Genomic DNA, 19,242 nt, shown 5'->3' on the forward strand with positions numbered 1-19,242 from the left:
GTTGTGTGTTCCCATACAATTGGCTAGCAACAGATTCAGGGTGTAAAAGTAGTTAACTGAGATCGGCTCTGGCAACCCCCGTGACCCTAACGACGATAAACAGTTCATAAAATGAATCCCTAGATGAAAATAACATTAATAAAATGTAGAAAAAGAGGCAAAATAGACATCTATTAACACCATTTCTTCACATAACTATAAAAATAAACAAGAAGCTGTCATTGGTCAGAGTCAAACTGGTGTATAAGTCGCAGGCGCACCCAAAAACAACGAAAAAAAGACGGAGGAAAATACGATTCTACTCAAGGACGAGTGACTTTGTCTTTTGGGTTTTTGACCTGTTTGTCTCTCTGTGCGTCACATTTATACTTTGGCTTGATGGATGGTTTGGGGGGGTTTTGACATTGAGAAACAGACTCCATTCCTCCCCTGGCTGTCACTCTGGCTTTTTACTTCAGTTTCACCGCATTGTCATTCCATCCATCACGTCTCTTTTGACAGGGTGATCAATGAGGACGACGCGGACAAGATTTTTCCCCCAGAATGCGCATCTCTTTAAAATATTTCTACATTTCAGTCTCCAAAGTCCAAAAAAAACCTTTTCTCGCGGCGCCGGCTCTTCCTTTTTTCCCCAATTGTGGCAGGAATTTGACCTCCAGGCGCGCTAACGGGCTAACGTCGTGCTAATGTAGTCCCATTAGGCCAAATTTGCCAGGAGGGAATTTTTTTTAGGTGGATTTCCAGCTGAGAATGGTTAGAAAAGACATTTATACCATGTTTTTATTCCAAGGAGGACCATGCTAGCTTGTGCTAGCATGCCGAAAATGAAAAGTGAACTGAAAATGACAAATAAAATGCTGTCAAAGTACTCAAAACATCTGTTTTAATCTCGTAATTAGCTGTAAATCTCGTATTTGTTGAATTAAAATAAGAAATTTGGCTCATTAGGCGGTAAAAGACGTATCGGGGAAGATTGTGTATTAGCATCATGCCGAGCTGGAAGCCATTTTGTGCCTTCCCGGTCCATAAATTGGATCCGAGGATGATTTCAATTGTGCTACTGCATAAGCGCTTATTTATTCATTGCTTTCTTCTTGCACAAGTACTATCAAATCGAATAATTCGGATATTTTTTTGTATGATGTGATTCTTGTTCGTGTGGAAATTGAACGCCATCTTTTCCCACATTGAAGAGAGTATGTTTTTTGTCTTTTAGCTGAACGGGCTAATTTTAGTACTAGTATACACATTTTAGTACTAGTATACACATTTTAGTACTATTAAACACATTTGAGTATTATATGTAACACATTTTAGTACTATTAAATGACATTTTAGTACTATTAAACACATTTTAGTACTATGACAGACATTGTAGTACTATTAAACCACATTTTAGTACTATTAAACCACATTTTAGTACTATTAAACCACATTTTAGTACTATTAAACCACATTTTAGTACTATTAAACCACATTTTAGAACTATTAAACCACATTTTAGTACTATTAAACACATTTTAGAACTATTAAACCACATTTTAGTACTATTAAACACATTCTAGTACTATTAAACCACTAGTTATTTGTTACTTTGTTAATAAATGGCAAATAAAAACAAATAAAAATGTTTTTCCAATCAAATAACCTGTTTTTAGTGTATTTTTCAGATGATTTGAACAAATTAATTGGTTTTTAGTTCATTTTTATGGGAAACGTTCATTTGAGTTACGAGTAAATCAACATACAAGCTCATTCCCAGAACGAATTAAGCTCATATCTCAAAGTACCACTGTATTTCATCTTGCCACCATTTTCATCAACAATAAACCAATACATAAACGTTAGTAAATGACATAATTCCTTTAAAAAAAGGCCTTTACATAAAGTGAGCACACAAACGATGATAGTTTTAGCTCAACAAATCACACATTATGGCAACAGAAACCCCCCAAAAAACAACATCTCTGGTGGAGTTAATAACCTGAATCTAGCAAACGGCCAGTCGGGTGTGCACAGAAAACAAATCACCTCCCTATTTTCTCTTGACCCTGCCACAGAGCGCGCTACTACATCTCCCGTCCGTACAGACGACTTAATCAAAAGGCGCGTGTAACATACAGTAAGCACGTAACGGCGGCGTCATGCATTTTTTGTTTTGTAGCCCAGCCACAAAAAAAATAATAAAACGCAGCATAATTGTGTAAAAATTTATACATAAATGAACATTTTTATCTGATTTTAAAAAGTATCTATAAACCGATTGCAATGAAAACACAAAAAAATATATAAAATAAATATTTAAAAAATATAAAACAAATATTAAAAATATATAAAATAAATATTAAAAATATATAAAATAAATATTATAAATATATAAAATATATATTAACAATATATAACATAAATATTGAAAATATATAAAATAAATATTATAAATATATGAAATATATATTAACAATATGTAACATAAATATTAAAAATAGATAAAATAAATATTAAAAATAGATAAAATAAATATTAAAAATAGATAAAATAAATATTACAAATTGATAAAATAAATATTAAAAATATATAAAATAAATATTAAAAATATATAAAATAAATATTAAAAATTTATTCATAAATATTTAAAATATATTCATAAATATTTAAAATAGTTATAAATATTAAAAATATATAAAATAAATATTAAGCTAAGATTAGCAACACTTTCAATACTCTGCCTCTCAAAAACCGAACTTTAAAAAATTAAAGTTAAGTTAATAGGATCCAAGATAGGTGAATTACTGCAATTTAAGGATAATTTTATGGTGTTTATTTAGTATTATTTGGAGTTTTAGAGCTCTATTTGTAGTATCATTTAAGTTAAACAGTGTGGAATAAATATTAACGTAAGATTAGCAGTACTAATTATATTCTATGCGTCTCAAAAACAAAACATTTAGTAGGTTCCAAGAAGTGAATAACTGCAATGTACGGAGGGTTTTAAATGCTCCTTATTAAATATTATTTGGACTTAGGAGTATTATTTAAGGGTAGAAACTGCCAAAGGCATGTGAAATAAATATTAACATAAGATTAGCAGCACTAATTCAATACTATGAGTCTCGAAAAAATACTTTTTGTTAAAAAAAACAGCTAAAAACTTTGATTATGCTCTTTATTTAATATTATTTGGACTTTTATAACCCTTTTCTTACTATTATTTAACTTCCAAAATAGTACTACAGGCTCATATTGATGTAAAATAAATATTAACATAAGATTAGCAGCATTAATTCAATTTTCTACCTCTTGAAAATAATACTTTTAATATTATGGTAAAAACAGTAATACCTCGTTTATCACAGTTACTCGGTTCAAGTCAAACCGCAATAGAATAATAACTGAAATATACATTTTTAAGCTGTTTATTTTATATTATTTAGACTTTTGCTACCCCTTTTTTACTAATATTTATCTTCTGAACATAAGCTCAGGCTCCGGCACCCTCGACAAAGCATGTGAGGGAAAACAGTTCAGAAAAATGAATTAAAAACATTAAAAAATATGTATATAGAGTGAATGGTCAATGCTAAATAATGTCATTAATAATAGAGTAAAATAAAGCTTTCAATGCTCAGTAAAATATGCATTTGTCTTCTTTTATATATTAATATTTTATATATGACTTGAAGGATGGTACTTGATGAATAATTCCCGCTTTCCTCTTTTATGCTTAAATGTTGCTAATTGTGGTTGTAATTGCTTTTTTGTATGAATGTGCCGTATGATTTCTCATCCCAGATATTCCATAATTAATTCCGTTGTAACTTTGCATAACATTAATACGTACTTTTTTTTTTACAAGGCGGTTTAACAATGCGGCTTTTATTGCCTAATTAGCCACTAATGCTTGTTTTAGTTTTATGTTTATATGCATTTTAAAGTCTTTTGATGTTTAATAAAATAAATCATGCAAATTGCCAGCTTTGATTTGTAAACTTTTTAAATTAAAAACGTGAAAACGGTTGAAAGGATTTTAATATTTGTATAAAAATTTGAATAAACCTCGGCAAAATAAATGTCATCTTCAAAAAAAGGATTTTAATTAAGAAAAATTAATATTTGTGTTTGTTTTGTTTCATTATTTTTCAATGGTAATACGTTAGTACCGAAAATAAAATGTAATAAAAAAATTTAAATATTTTTTGCTCCTAAATGTATGACATTTTCCTTAAAAAAATGGCGCTTACTTTCCCTAAAAATATTAATTAATTTCCACATTACAAAAAAATTATCTCTTAAATCAGATATTTATTAGATTAAAAAAATGTATTTTTTGCTCCTAAATGTGTGAAATTTTCCTTAAAAAAATGGTAATTACTTTCTCGAAAAATATTCATTAAATTTCACAATATTATCTCCTAAATCAGATATTTAGTAGATTAGATTATAATTTTATTTCATCCCGTATTCAAAAAAATTTTTGGTTGCCGTATCGATACACACAAAAAATTGTAGACCTAGTTAAAAAAACCTGGAGCCACACAAAGTCCAAAACAACCTATTTCCCAAATTCTTAACAAAAATTCCACTCTTACCCAGTACTAAATAGTCAACAGATATCAAAAATAATAATATTTCACCTACGTATCCTCAAAAAAGTTTGCGGGGGTGCCGGAGCCTATCTTATCTAACAACATGGAGACCACCCTGACTTAGTTCCCAGTCTCAGAATACCAATATCTCCCAAAATAAAAACCCACACACATATACCGTATTTTCACGACTATAAGGCGCACTTAAAAGTCTTAAATATTCTCCAAGATAGACAGTGCGCCTTATAATCCAGTGCGCCTTATATATGGAAAAAACAGAAAAACAGACAACGAAAAACCACCACTGTCGGATATTAAAAAAAAACACAAACGCCTGAACTGAAACAATACTGTTAAATATGCAGATCAGCCATCTTAGTTTACAACATCTTCCATCATATAGCTCCTCCCCTACTGCACGATTTTATACCAAAAAATCCAAAACATCAACAATGGCTGGCTCTAGAGGCGACTGTGGTGTAGTGAGTGCTTCATACCTGGAAGTCAATAGCAATTACCGTATTTTCACCACTATAAGGCGCACTTAAAAGTCTTACATTTTCTCCAAAATAGACAGTGCGCCTTATAATACAGTGCGCCTTATATATGGAAAAAATGTCATTCATTGGGGGTGCGCCTTATAATGCGGTGCGCCTTATAGTCGTGAAAATACGGTACGCACTTTTTGTATACAATCCATACTAATTACTTCCTAATCAATTATTTGTGTACTACTAAATGTTCTAAACTTTAAATCTAGTTATACTTGTATAATGACAATCAAAGTCTTCAATTCAACTACTTGTAAGTGTCCATTTTTTTGGACAAAATGACAAATATTGACCCGTCAAACAGAAATTACTACTTGCCTAATTAGTAAGTACCTCAAACCAGACGTTGCATTTTATCTGCCAGCAGGAAGACTTTTAATGAAAGTCTTTTTTTTTTTTCTTGACATTTTTTTTTGTCTTCTTACAAGCCTTTTGAGCCAAATAATGAACTTCCGTCCAAAATAAAGCAAAAAGCACTCCGCTGTCACCACATCTATTCCAAAATCATTAGTGGTGACTGAAAATGAGAAAAAAAACGGGTAAAAAAGTGTCTTGGTGACATCTCGGATGCCAATTACACGGTGTTCGTCTTGGATAAAAAGACACTGATGAGAGAAAGGTGTGACAAACATTAAATTAAAACTAAAACAAAACACAGAAAAACCAAAGACGCTGGTTTAATTTATGGTAGTGTTTTTGTCTTGTGAAGCATGGGGTGTTAAACCCATTTTGTAGTCAAACAGGTTGTAGTTTTGGTTTTCATCTGAGGGCGGCTAACTCACGGAAGTACCGTAATTCTTGATTGTCGTGGCTTCACTAAAATCGCAGTTTTTTCCTGGGGGATATGTTATTATTATTATTTTTAAATAGGGGTGACCCTACTACTACCACAACTACAACTAGCACCACCACTACGACTACTACCGCAACTACAACTACAACCGCAACTACAACTACAACCACCTGTACTACAACTACAACCACCTGTACTACAACTACCACCACTACCACTCCTTCTACCACCACTACTACTACCAACACCTCTACTACCACTACTACTACCACCACCTCTACAACCACTACTACTACCACCACCTCTACTACCACTACTACTACTACTACCACCACTACTACTACCAACACTTCTACTACCAACACTTCTACTACCAACACTTCTACTACCACCACTACTACTACCAACACCTTTACTACAACTAGTATTACCAACACTACAACCACTGCTACTACCAACACCTTTACTACAACTAGTATTACCAACACTACAACCACTGCTAATACCAACACCTCTACTACAACTACTACTACAACCACCACCACCTCTACTACAGCTACTACTACTACTACTACCACCACCACTACTACTTCTACTACCACCACTACTACCGCTACTACCACCACTACTACCGCCACTGCTACTACTACTGCTACTACCATCACTACTACTGCTACTACTACCACTACCACCACCTCTACTACAACTAATATTACTACTACTACTATTACCACCACCACTACAACAACTACTACTACTATAATCACCACAATAAACAACTACAATTACCACCCCTACTACCACCACTACTACCATTACTACAACTACTACCACCACTACTACCATTACTACAACTACTACCACCACTACTACCATTACTACAACTACCACTACTACACTACTACCACTACCACCACTACTACTACTACCACTACTGATGCTTATTTTAATTCGGTGAAAGAACTAATTTGAAGATAGGCCATTCATTAAAGTTCCAGTTATAACACGGTGCACTTTATAGTGCGGAAAATAAAGTAAATTTTAAATTAATATAACTGCCATTGACAGTACAGGACATCCATTCCATTTTGACTGGCTTGGCGATCCTTATCATCATAGATTAGATACAATAGATTAATTCTTGGTTTCGAATAGATGTATATAAACTAGAACTGCCACCATGAATTGACGAACCGATCCGCCAAAAAACTAAAAGACATTCCTGACATTAAAATGACCAATCTTTTTTTGGTGAGGCTCTAAATAACATTCTTTTTTTTACTATTTTATTGACTGAACTCCCCCCCAACACAAATACTTGACTTATATAAATAACGGCGGATTTTGAAACCAATCTTCTTTCAGGAGAAGCACAAAAGGCACTTTTCATCTTCAGTTTACCAATGATGAATCAAAAATAGTAAAAAAAAAGCTCACTTTAACTTCATCTTCCTCAAATACCAAAAAAATAAATAAAAAGCCATATCATACTTCATATTTGAGTGCAGCAGACGGAACAAAAAACAAGACTCAGGAGTAATTTTTGAGTCAGTTTGACAACATGGACTTTTTTAAAGATTTTTTTTAAAGGTACACACGAGGAAGCCTGCGGCCAACCACAGCTGTCGTTGGTGTTTCTTAGAAGTGGAGATAAAAAGCTCCAAAAACGTTACATTTAATTGCACAAAAACAGGAAACGAGTGACTCTACAAAACGCAAAGGTGCCGGCAGGCTGCATTTGAAGCACCGAAATGCTGCAAAAAAAGCTTTCGGAGGAACTTAAATGTGATTTTAGGATGACGCAGTGGTGAAGTGGAAAGCATTATCGAATTTGATTGAATAAATGGACAATGTGACACTCTGTTAGCATTATTTGGGGGATTTAAATCACGACATAGGGTGTCAGACTTGGGTTGGTTCGTGGGCTGCTTTAACGTCAACTCGATTTCATGTGGGTTTTGATATAATATTTAGATTTTTTTTAATGAAATGGATTAAAAGGACTGGGTTAAAAGCCCTGAATATTCAGTTTTTTGTAGATCTGAAACACTGTTTATTTTAGCTTTTTTAATCTTTTTTTAGATTTTAGAAAATTAAATCAGAAAAAAATGACTAAAAATTACAATTCTTTATTTAAAAGGGGGGGGGGGAATCAGGAAATGTAAATACTACCACTACCACCACATCTACTACAACTACTACTGCTACCACAATCTCTACTACAACTATTACTGCTACTACTACTAAAACTACAACTACTACTGCTACTACTACTAAAACTACAACTACTACTGCTACTACTACTAAAACTACAACTACTACTGCTACTACTACTAATACTACTACTACTACTACTACTACAACTACTACTACAACTACTACTGCAACTACAACTATTACTACTACTAAAACTACAACTATTACTGCTACTATTACTACTGCTACTACAACTATTACTGCTACTACTACTACTGCTACTTCAACTATTACTGCTACTACAACTATTACTGCTACTACTACTGCTACTACAACTATTACTGCTACTACTACAACTACTACTGCTACTACAACTATTACTGCTACTACTACTACAACTACTATTGCTACAACAACTATTACTGCTACTACTACTACAACCACTACTGCTACTACAACTAGTACTGCTACTACAACCTTTACTACAACTATAACTGCTACTAATACTACTACTACTACCAACACTACTACCAACACCTCTACTACAACATGTACATATACATACATATTCATATATTTTGGGAGGGCTGGCAGCATATAAACGAAGGTTCCTCACCATCAAATGAGTAGCAAAGTATTTTTGGAAGATGGGCATTAAAAGGTTTGAGGATTAAAAAAATAAATATATAAAAAACCCTGCTTTGGAAATTTTTTTTCTCCCTGCGGCGAATGGCCGCCACCCTCACCGCCGCCGCCACCCCTCACGCTCCACAGCTGGAGAGGCTCCCCCTTCGCTAATGGGCTCTACTTTAAAAACACACACAGACGGCAGCATCATCTCATCAAGTCCACACAGAATTTAAAGCAACAGAGAGTCTCTGATGTATCTGAGCTATATCTCAAAGCCCCCCTGTCCCCCCCTCGTCATACACTGATTGCCCCGCCCCCCACAAAAACCCACTCCCGGGTCAGCTAAGAGCCCCGATGGAGAACAAAAGTGTGTCTTTTTTTTTAAAGCCGTTTCTTCTTTTATGTGGGACTTTCAATGCTGTTTGCAGAGAATAAAAAGGGAAGAAGAAACCCATGCGAATTGAGTGTCGGTTTCAAAATGAGGTTTGATTTGCTCCTTTATGTTTTTAAGGACGGATTTTATTTGAATTTGGTTGTTTTTCCTCGTACCTGAGATATACAGCGATGGTAAAACAAACCAGTGAGACCTGGCTGAACGTAGGCCAATGGTCAGGGCGACCAAACGTCCGGGCGACCAAACGTCCTTTGCGACCAAACGTCCTTTGCGACCAAACGTCCTTTGCGACCAAACGTCCTTTGCGACCAAACGTTCTTTGCGACCAAACGTCCCGGGCGACCAAACGTCCCGGGCGACCAAACGTCCGGGCGACCAAACGTCCCTGGCGACCAAACGTCCGACGACCAAACGTCCAGACGACCAAACGTCCAGATGACCAAACGTCCAGACGACCAAACGTCCAGGCGACCAAACGTCCAGGCGACCAAACGTCAAGGCTACCAAACGTCCAGGCGACCAAACGTCAAGGCTACCAAACGTCCGGGCCACCAAACGTCCGGGCCACCAAACGTCCGGGCCACCAAACGTCCGGGCCACCAAACGTCCGGGCCACCAAACGTCCGGGCCACCAAACGTCCGGGCCACCAAACGTCCGGGCCACCAAACGTCCGGGCGACCAAACGTCCAGGCTACCAAACATCCAGGCAACCAAACGTCCAGGCGACCAAACGTCCAGGCTACCAAACATCCAGGCAACCAAACGTCCAGGCGACCAAACATCCAGGCGACCAAACGTCCGGTCACAGAAGAACCATGCACATCCATACTTAGAGGCAATTTAGATGACATGACCCACATTTTTGCAATATTATACATTTCTAGACTTGATAATTCTGCCTCTTACAATTGAACAAAAAAAATCTTTTCTTAGATTTGAATCTACTCTTCAACTTTTTTATTTTTTTGTTGAAAGGGAATGAAATATTCATGCGGGAATTTCCAGCCAATGGCTTTTGTTGACGGAGATTGGCCTCCACTGCAAGGCATCTTCTTAGCAACTGTCACTTCACATTCCTATAGAATGCTACTATTCATGGTTTGGGGCACCACTCCAATTTGGAGCACAAATCATTTCCGTACTCAGGCGTTTTTGGGGGGAGGCCAATACTTGGCACCGGGTTCGGAGGGAGGGAGGGTGCCGGAGACGCTTCTCCTTACCACCAAAGGCCCCCAAATGAAGCGGCAAGTCTCTTTGATTGTTTGACGGAAAACGAATGATTTGACGAGTAGCTGTGACAGGTCGTTTATGTTAACCTAGTCTCTTGAGGCCTCACTTGAGATCCAGATGAGAATCTAGAGCACTGGTGTCAAAGTGGCGGCCCGGGGGCCAAATCTGGTCCGCCGCATTATTTTGTGTGGCCCGGGAAAGTCAATCTTTCTGTTTTAGGATCAAATTAAAATGAAAATTAGAGATGCATATTAAATTTTCTGTTTTTCCCCCCTTTTAAATAAGTAATTGTTATTTTTAATAATTTTTTTTGGTATTTTTAGTTCAAAAATCATTTTGTAAAATCTAAAATTATATAGAAAAAAAATTAAAATAAACAGTTTAATATCTATCAAAAACTGAATATTCTGGGATTTTCATCCATTTATAAAAAAATATATAAAAATATTAAATAATCCAATATTAATTTGTCCAACCCAATTTTAGATTTTTTCTTCGTTTTCTAGATCGGATCACCGTATTTTGCCATTTATTATACCCGGGTATGTTAAAAGATTTTTGCTTTGTTTAAGCCTCCCGTTTGTGCGCCATTTAATATACCCCTGCTGTTTAATATACCCTAATCGTCCAACCCAATTTTAGATTTTTTTTTTCGTTTTCTAGATCGGATTACTGTATTTTGCCGTTTAATATACCCGGGTATATCTGAAATTGACCAACTGAATTTTAGATTTTTTTCGTCGTTTTCTAGATTGAATTACCGTATTTTGCCATTTATTATACCCGGGTATATTAAATGATTTTTTCTTTTTTTAGCCTCCCGTTTGTGCGCCATTTAATATACCCCTGCTGTTTAATATACCCTAATCGTCCAACCCAATTTTAGATTTTTTTTTCGTTTTCTAGATCGGATTACTGTATTTTGCCGTTTAATATACCCCGGTATATCTGAAATTGACCAACTGAATTTTAGATTTTTTTCGTCGTTTTCTAGATTGAATTACCGTATTTTGCCATTTATTATACCCGGGTATATTAAATGATTTTTGCTTTTTTAAGCCTCCCGTTTGTGCGCCATTTAATATACCCCTGCCATTTAATATACCCAGAAAAATACAGTAGAATTTCAAATATTCCGTTAGGAACTATACTAAATAATTAGCTCAGTGGCTACCATTGAAGTCAATAGTTACCCATTCCATTTCAACTATAAGGGCTACAATTCCTTCTTTTGTTGGTCCAATTCAAAGGAATTTAAACGTTTTCCAGGTGCAGCACAAAAGCCACATTCCTCATCAACGTTAGCCGGCGCCGTTTGATACCCTTAACCTCCCTTTTGACTGCCGCCCTTCCCCGAAGTCGCCGGTATTCTGTCGGCGGAGCGGAACGGTTCGGCGTCAACCCACGCTTAATTGCTTAGCATTAAGACGGCACCCAAGAATTTGCATGCGGCGGAATGTCCCGCAATCAACGAGCATTATCCACTGTGATGAAAAGGATCAATTGAAGTAATGCCGTGGTAATTGGATGCAAATTTAATGAGACATCTGCGGTATGTTAAGAGGGCCGCCGTTCCTTCCGAAGCCAGGCGCTAATGCAAACAACGTTGGCGTCTCTCTCTCTCTCTCTCGGGTGCCTTGGCAATCAGTGCTCTTCAAAATGTTACAATCATTCAGTGAGGATCAGGAAGAAAAAGCTCATTAAGTTTACAGTACGTACAGATTGAGATATGTTTATTTAAACGATGAATATTTTTCTTCTTCAGAGGCAGTTTTTTTTTTATGTTGCCTGAAATGTGCCTGCAAAGGACGTTTGGTCGCTTGGGACGTTTGGTCGCAAAGGACGTTTGGTCGCAAAGGACGTTTGGTCGCAAAGGACGTTTGGTCGCAAAGGATGTTTGGTTGCAGAGGACGTTTGGTCGCAGAGGACGTTTGGTAGCAAAGGACGTTTGGTCGCTTGGGACGTTTGGTCGCAAAGGACGTTTGGTCGCAAAAGATGTTTGGTCGCAAAGGACGTTTGGTCGCAAAGGACGTTTGGTCGCAAAGGACGTTTGGTCGCAAAGGATGTTTGGTCGCAAAGGACGTTTGGTGGCAAAGGACGTTTGGTCGCAAAGGACGTTTGGTCGCAAAGGACGTTTGGTCGCAAAGGACGTTTGGTCGCAAAGGACGTTTGGTCGCAAAGGACGTTTGGTCGCAAAGGACGTTTGGCCGCAAAGGACGTTTAGTCGCCCGGACATTTGGTCACATGGGTGAATATAATTTTGAGAGCCGGTTTCAACAGGAGATATTTAGATTTTAAACTCTCTCATTAGTATAATTTTGAGAGCTGATTTCAATAGTAAACTCTCTGTCTTGTTGTCAAACGTCCAGGCGACCAAACGTCCGAGTACCACCGTCTTTGTGGCCTGTGATTGGCTGGCCATCGGTTCCGACAGCTGGGACTGGCTCAAGTACCCCCTAATGAGGATAAAGAGGTTCAGAAAATGAAATGAAATGAGACAGTAGGTCCAAAGTACAATTTAGAAAGATTCTTTAGCAATCAAGACTAGCATTTCACAACACATGTTGTGCAACAACAACACCCAATTTATTGCAGACCAACCTAGGAGTAACCCAGAAAAACCAGATCAACTCTGTCCTACTTTTACACTCAAACCTTCACCAAGTCTTGCTCCCAAACCAGCCATCTTTAAAACCAAATCATGTCAACGATTTCCAAAAACCCAAAACCAAGAAACAAGACCAGTCCCAATTCTTCCATTCAATCTCCCCAACCTAATCCAGGCTTTGAAAACCTCATTTTAAAAATCTTATCCTCCAGTTAAAAACCACCGACAGCACCCTTTACTCCTTCCACCCGGTCGATCGCCACACGGCAACCTTTAAATCCCCCCTGTAAAGTCAAACCGGGGCAAAAATTGTAAGTAAGTGAAAGCTTCTCGCTCGAAAATTGACATTGACTTCTCAACTCTTGACTATCCATCACCTTATAGCCCATTTCCCGCATTTGTTAGCATGTTGCTAACGTAACACGAAGTGCTTTTTTTGGCCTGGAGAAGCTTGTCTTCTCCATTCCTTGTCTTTGTCTCTGGCGGGGGGGAAACAGAGGGCGAGTTTTCTCTGGCCGACTCCCTCACAGTTGATTAGTAACTCCCGCTTTGGCCCGACGCCTCTAGGGAATCTATGCCAGATCCCCTTATACATCCCCCCTTGTCATGCACGCATACTCCCAGGCCGCCGCCCCCGTTTAGCTCCCAAACAGACCCTCCTGCGAACACATATCCACATCCACACATACCACATGACTCCCTGCAGACATCCGATTTTAAAGGATTCACACAATCTGACATTTATGCCGCACCTCCGACAAAGAGGACTTGATTTTAAAGGCCGGACGGAAACCTTTGTTCTGTTGTTCTCAGTTAGATTTTCGAATAGGGTGTCAGACTCGGGTTGGTTCGCGGGCTGCTTTAATGTCAACTTGGTTTTATGTGGGTTGGACTATTTTAGATATATTTAGATATTTTTTATGGATTAAAAGAAGTGGATTGAAAGCCCGGAATATTCAGTTTGTTAATAGATCTAAAACAATGTTTATTTTAGATTTTTTTTAATATTTTTTTTAGATTTTACAACATGATTTTTGAAATAAAAACAGAAAAAAAGATATAATATTTAGGTTTTTGTTTTTATAAATGGATTAAAAGAACTGGATTAAAAGACCAAAATATTCGTTTTTTATGGATCTAAAACAATGTTTAATTTAGATTTTTTTTTTGATATTTTGAGATTTTACAAGATGATTTTTGAACTAAAAACAGGAAAAAAATGATTTACAAAATGCAATTATTGATTCAACTTGATTTGATGTGGGCTGGACCATCTTAGATAAAATATTTAGATTTTTTTTTAAATAAATAGATTAAAATAACTGGATTAAAATCCCTGAATATTCCGTTTTTTATAGATCTAAAACAATGTTTATTTTAGCTTTTTTTCTGTATTTTTAGATTTCACAAAATGATTTTTGAACTAAAAACAGAAAAAATTAAATCTATTTATTTATATTTATTTAATTATATTCCTTTAATTGTATTTATTTATTTATTTATATTTATTTTTTTTTATTTATGTAAATATATATTTTTTATATATATTATTTTTTTATTTATTTATATATATTTATTTATATTTTTTATTACTTACTACTCACTTATTACCTATCTATTTATGTCTAAAATGTCTTTTGCTGTGTCTGTATTCTCACCCTCTTGCTACTGTGACAACGAAATTTCCCGAATATAGTATGAATAAATTTATCTAATCTAATATAATCTAATATGTCATCCTTGCTTTAGAATATTGAAGAGTAAAATTAAACGTAATAACAGACATTTGTGTATTTGTCAAGGCATATACTCGCAACAGCCGTTTCACCCGTCACTTTATGCTAGCATATGAAAACACCATCTGTTGAGCATGCTAATAGCTAAGGCCACGCTAGCCAGAGGCCGGTTAGGACCCCGCTGTGTCCCGGGATTATTTTAGTAGTGGTTTAGATCCTCTCCATTAGCCTCCAGTTGCGCAAATTATTTGGTGATCATCATTACGTGGGGGATGAGTCACCTGCTAAGCACCTGCGTCTTATTACATTAGCGCAAGCTATCGTATAATTTCACCTGATTTGATTGGCTCTACGACTTGAGTGGGTGTGGTCTAACCCTGCGACACTGATAAGAAGAAACTAATGTTAAAAATGAAGTAAAGACGAACTGATTACTTAACAGAGACGGGAATTTGACATCTTAAAAAGCAACCAATCGTTTCTTCAGCTAATAAATAGCCGGGAAATGGAATTAGTAGCCCTGAGAGACCAATCGTTTGTCTTAGGGAGTCGTTTGAATGGAGAATTATGGCTTTGGGTGTATTCCTTAAAAAGCTAAGTCTGTATTTTGAGAAGTACATTAGTCTTAATGAAGTTATTTTAGTGTAATACTGGGAAAGTGATTTGATTGCTAAATGGATATTCCTTAAGGATGCCTTAAGGATGGATAGGAATGCATTTAAAACCTACTAGACAGAATCCAATACTTTTTAACGACAGTTTATCAAGAGGAGATCTTTAAGACTTTTAAAAATACTCATAGGAACCCTTGAAATGAAAATGTATGGATTCTAGTTGTTAGGGTTAGGATTAGGGCACTTAAAAGTCTTAAATTTTCTCCAAAAGAGACAGTGCGCCTTATAATCCAGTGCGCCTTATATATGGAAAAACAGAAAACCAAAAACGGAAAAAAAAAACACTGTCGGATATTAAAAAAAAACACAAACGCCTGAACTGAAACAATACTGTTAAATATGCAGATCAGCCATCTTAGTTTATAAAATCTTCCATCACATAGCTCCTCCCCCACTGCAAGATTTTATACCAAAAAAAATCCAAAACATCAACAATGGCTGGCTCTAGAGGTGACTGTAAAGTAGTGAGTGCTTCATACCTGGAAGTCAATAGCAATTACCGTATTTTCACCACTATAAGGCGCACTTAAGTCTTACATTTTCTCCAAAATAGACTGTGCGCCTTATAATACAGTGCGCCCTATATATGGAAAACATGTCATTCATTGAGGGTGCGCCTTATAATGCGGTGCGCCTTATAGTCGTGAAAATACGGTATATACAACGCCAGCCTTAGTTGGGGAGTAATGACGGCTAATCAAAAAAATGTCAGTATCATGCCTTTACAAGCCAAATAAATAAATAAATAAAAAGGTAGTGTCAAGCCAGGTGTTGGCAAGACAAGTGTAGGAAATGAAGTGAAGTCGGCATGGAACAAGCGACACTGATGAAGTGGTTTACCGCACGACGCTGATAAAGCAAATTGATCCCTCAATAAATCCGGCGGGCCTGCCCGAGTGACGGCCCCACGCCACGCCAAAGTGATGAACGGCTTTCGTCAATAGAGATAAAAATCCACCGCGCCGCGTCATTAGCGCCGCTCGCCGAACAAGGTGCAAATTAATGGAAATGATCCGCCGCCTACTACGATAATGGCCTTCCTATTTCCAAACACGTTCCCCTTAGCGAACTGGGAAAAAAAACAAATGGGGAAAAAAAAGAGCAGCTTGCAAAAAGACGAACGGAAACGGATCGGCGGTTCGAGACCGAGTCGACACCTGGGCTGGATTTCGATCGGCGTACTGTAAAACGCGGGTGAATCGATGGCTACAACTCCACCTTGGATGCCCACCATTACCCATATGGTACTAGGGGTGCAAAGGTTGCAACACGAAAAAGAGCGCCCTCTACTGTCTCGTTCGGGGACTGTTAAACGCTATAATTACCACATTTTTTTCTTCTAAGAATTTATTTTCCAAATTTATTTAATAATTAATGAAATAAAAAAATTCTAGATTTTTCAGTGAATATAAAAAAGCCCACTGCTATCCAGTTTGCCTTATGCCTTACCATAATAAAATCATTTAATCCAATAAAAAATGACAAAAATGTCCTCCCTGGCCATCAATTGCTTCATTGATTTTAATAGCTATTTCAATAAAATATTAATATACATTTTTACATTCCTTCAACTTAAGCTCAAAGAGTTTTTGCCCTGAAGCTGACCCCATCAAAAGCATCCGAGGGTGCCGCAGTGCAGGTCTACAAAACTTAAAACTGCAGTAATATCTTTTTTTGGGTAGATTTTGCTACGTGGCTTCTGATTGGTCGGAATATTTTTGGATTAGCAATCTGGCATCAATACACAAAACTGTAATTTACAAAAAAATAACACTTGAATTTGACATTGAGCTTATATCGCAACCTTTTCACACAAAAAACAACGGTGCACACACATGGCGTGCGCACACATACAGTGTGACTTGTACTACACTGATGTAATGATGTCAGTCTATAAAAAGCAATCGTGCGACTGTGCCACTTCAAGGTACATTTGTCTCAGCACCTTGACATTGTTCCTCATTTTTTTCAACAAAAAAAGCAAGTCGTCTGTCAACTCCCTCATTTTTTTTTGCGCTTTAGAAGAAAATAAAAGACAAGAATTTGTGAGTTTGAAAGGATGCCAAGACACGGTCATGTCAGACAAGTGGAAAGCGAGTCAATCATTGCCGTGTTTTTGTTCCGTAACGGCGACATGATGCTCACTGAGCTTTATCAGTAAAAAAATTGACTTTTAATTGAACAGATGGCCACTTTTAGGGGCTGTTTTCACTTAAAATGCGTACATTTTATAAGCAAATCCCTTACTTTAAGCATTTTAAATGTGATTGACTATTTTAACGCATTTTGCCCTTTTAAAATGTATTAAAAACCTTTTCCAGAGTCTTTTTTGCATACAGATTAGCAGGTTTGAGTGACAAAATAAGCATTGTGAATCTCCTAGCTCGCAGCTGTTTGTCATTTGTCCAAAAAAAGGGGGGAAAAACAGCTTCCCGGACAAAATCAAGCGCTATTTTTGTAACGGGGGACCTGGAAAACAATGCGTATTGATTTATTTGAGTGATTGTGGGTTTGTAACAAAAACAGAATTGTTCGGGTATTGACTATAGTTGATTTTTTTACAGTTTTGATGGATGAAACTTGTAGTGGAGGGCAGATTAGAGGTCAATTCAATCCTATTTGTAAATATTTACTGATCCAGGTAATGATATGTAATGGAGCCACTTGTTGTTTTCTTACGTTCGGGTCAAAAAATAAAAAAAATCTTCAAAAAAACTACATTTTGACTCACCGATTCGTATGACGTGAGGCATCCCGCACGAGTCCTGAATCCATAAAAGACACACAAGAATCCAGGTCCTGTATTCCAAAGTAGTCCCAAACGGGTAAGCGTACCGCATACTTGTAAAGTCACCCGATCCACTTTTCCGATAAAGTCTGGGTAAATTAAAAAAACCCACTTAAAACCCTCCTTTAAAAAAACAAACCCACTTCAGATTCAGGGTTAAAAAAAATAAAAGTGTCAATCATCCTCTCCGTAGCGACATCCCTAACGTGGTTTTCCGTTTTTTTTATCAAGAGGGGGGAAGTAATCTGCCTAGCGACCCGCGTTGTAAGCGTCCGATCGTCCCGCGTAAAAGCGGCAGATGAGGAGAATGGGGTTTTAGCGATCCGCCGGGGTCCGGCGCGCCTCGAAGGTCTGAAGCGGTATTCCGCCACGCGCAGGTGCACCGCACACGCACAAGAGCGCCTCCTTTAGGCGTCGTTTGGCGCGGGTGGGGGAAACGCGCGGCCGTCAGGCTTGCAGGTGGTCCGGAGGACGGGGCGCGCGGGTGGGAGCGATGCGCGCGCAAAGATGGAGTGGCGCAGATAGAGAGTGAAATGGAGGGAGGGATGGAGCGAGGGGGGAGGGATTGGGGGGTGGGGGGTCGCTCTACCGTAAAGAGGTAGAGAGAGAGGGAGGGGGGGGGATGCTTACGAATAATTTGGTGGAATTATATTTGTGTGTTATGGTGTAAAAATGGGAAAAAAATATGTTGAAATGGGTTGAATAATATATGGGAAAATTTTCCTAATGGGATTTTATGCTTTAATTCGATGGGCATTTTACTGGTTCTTGTGTTGTGTGGGGGGTGGCCACTAGGGAGCAGTAGAAAACATTATTATGAGGAGATTGGTTTTTGGTTTGTTGGTTTTTGGGGGGAAAAATTGGGGGGGGGGGGTGAGTGGGGGTGAGTTTTGTTTTGTGTGATTGTTTTTTTGGGCGGTTTTGTACAACAATTTAGGAATTTAGCTGATTTTGTTACGAAAAATAGGGCATGTAAAAAAATTTAATAAATGTTAGAGTTAAGCTTCATATTTTTTCATATTTTGGAAGATTAAAGAAATGAAATTTTCTTTCAAATA

At 37.1% G+C, this 19,242-nt stretch overlaps 1 protein-coding gene across 1 annotated transcript in view; it reads right to left on the reverse strand.

Annotated features, from left to right (window-relative positions):
• grik3 (glutamate ionotropic receptor kainate type subunit 3) overlaps positions 1-18,678 on the reverse strand; it is a 96,974-nt gene extending 78,296 nt beyond the window's left edge. The window contains exon 1 of the mRNA XM_077720734.1: positions 18,128-18,678. Within this exon, the coding sequence (XP_077576860.1) occupies positions 18,128-18,236 (109 nt within the window). The 5' untranslated portion in view covers positions 18,237-18,678. The remainder of the gene's footprint in view (positions 1-18,127) is intronic.
• Positions 18,679-19,242: the final 564 nt, after the last annotated feature.

This window comes from Stigmatopora nigra, chromosome 7, assembly GCF_051989575.1.
Source record: "Stigmatopora nigra isolate UIUO_SnigA chromosome 7, RoL_Snig_1.1, whole genome shotgun sequence".
NCBI classification, from domain to species: Eukaryota; Metazoa; Chordata; class Actinopteri; order Syngnathiformes; family Syngnathidae; genus Stigmatopora; species Stigmatopora nigra.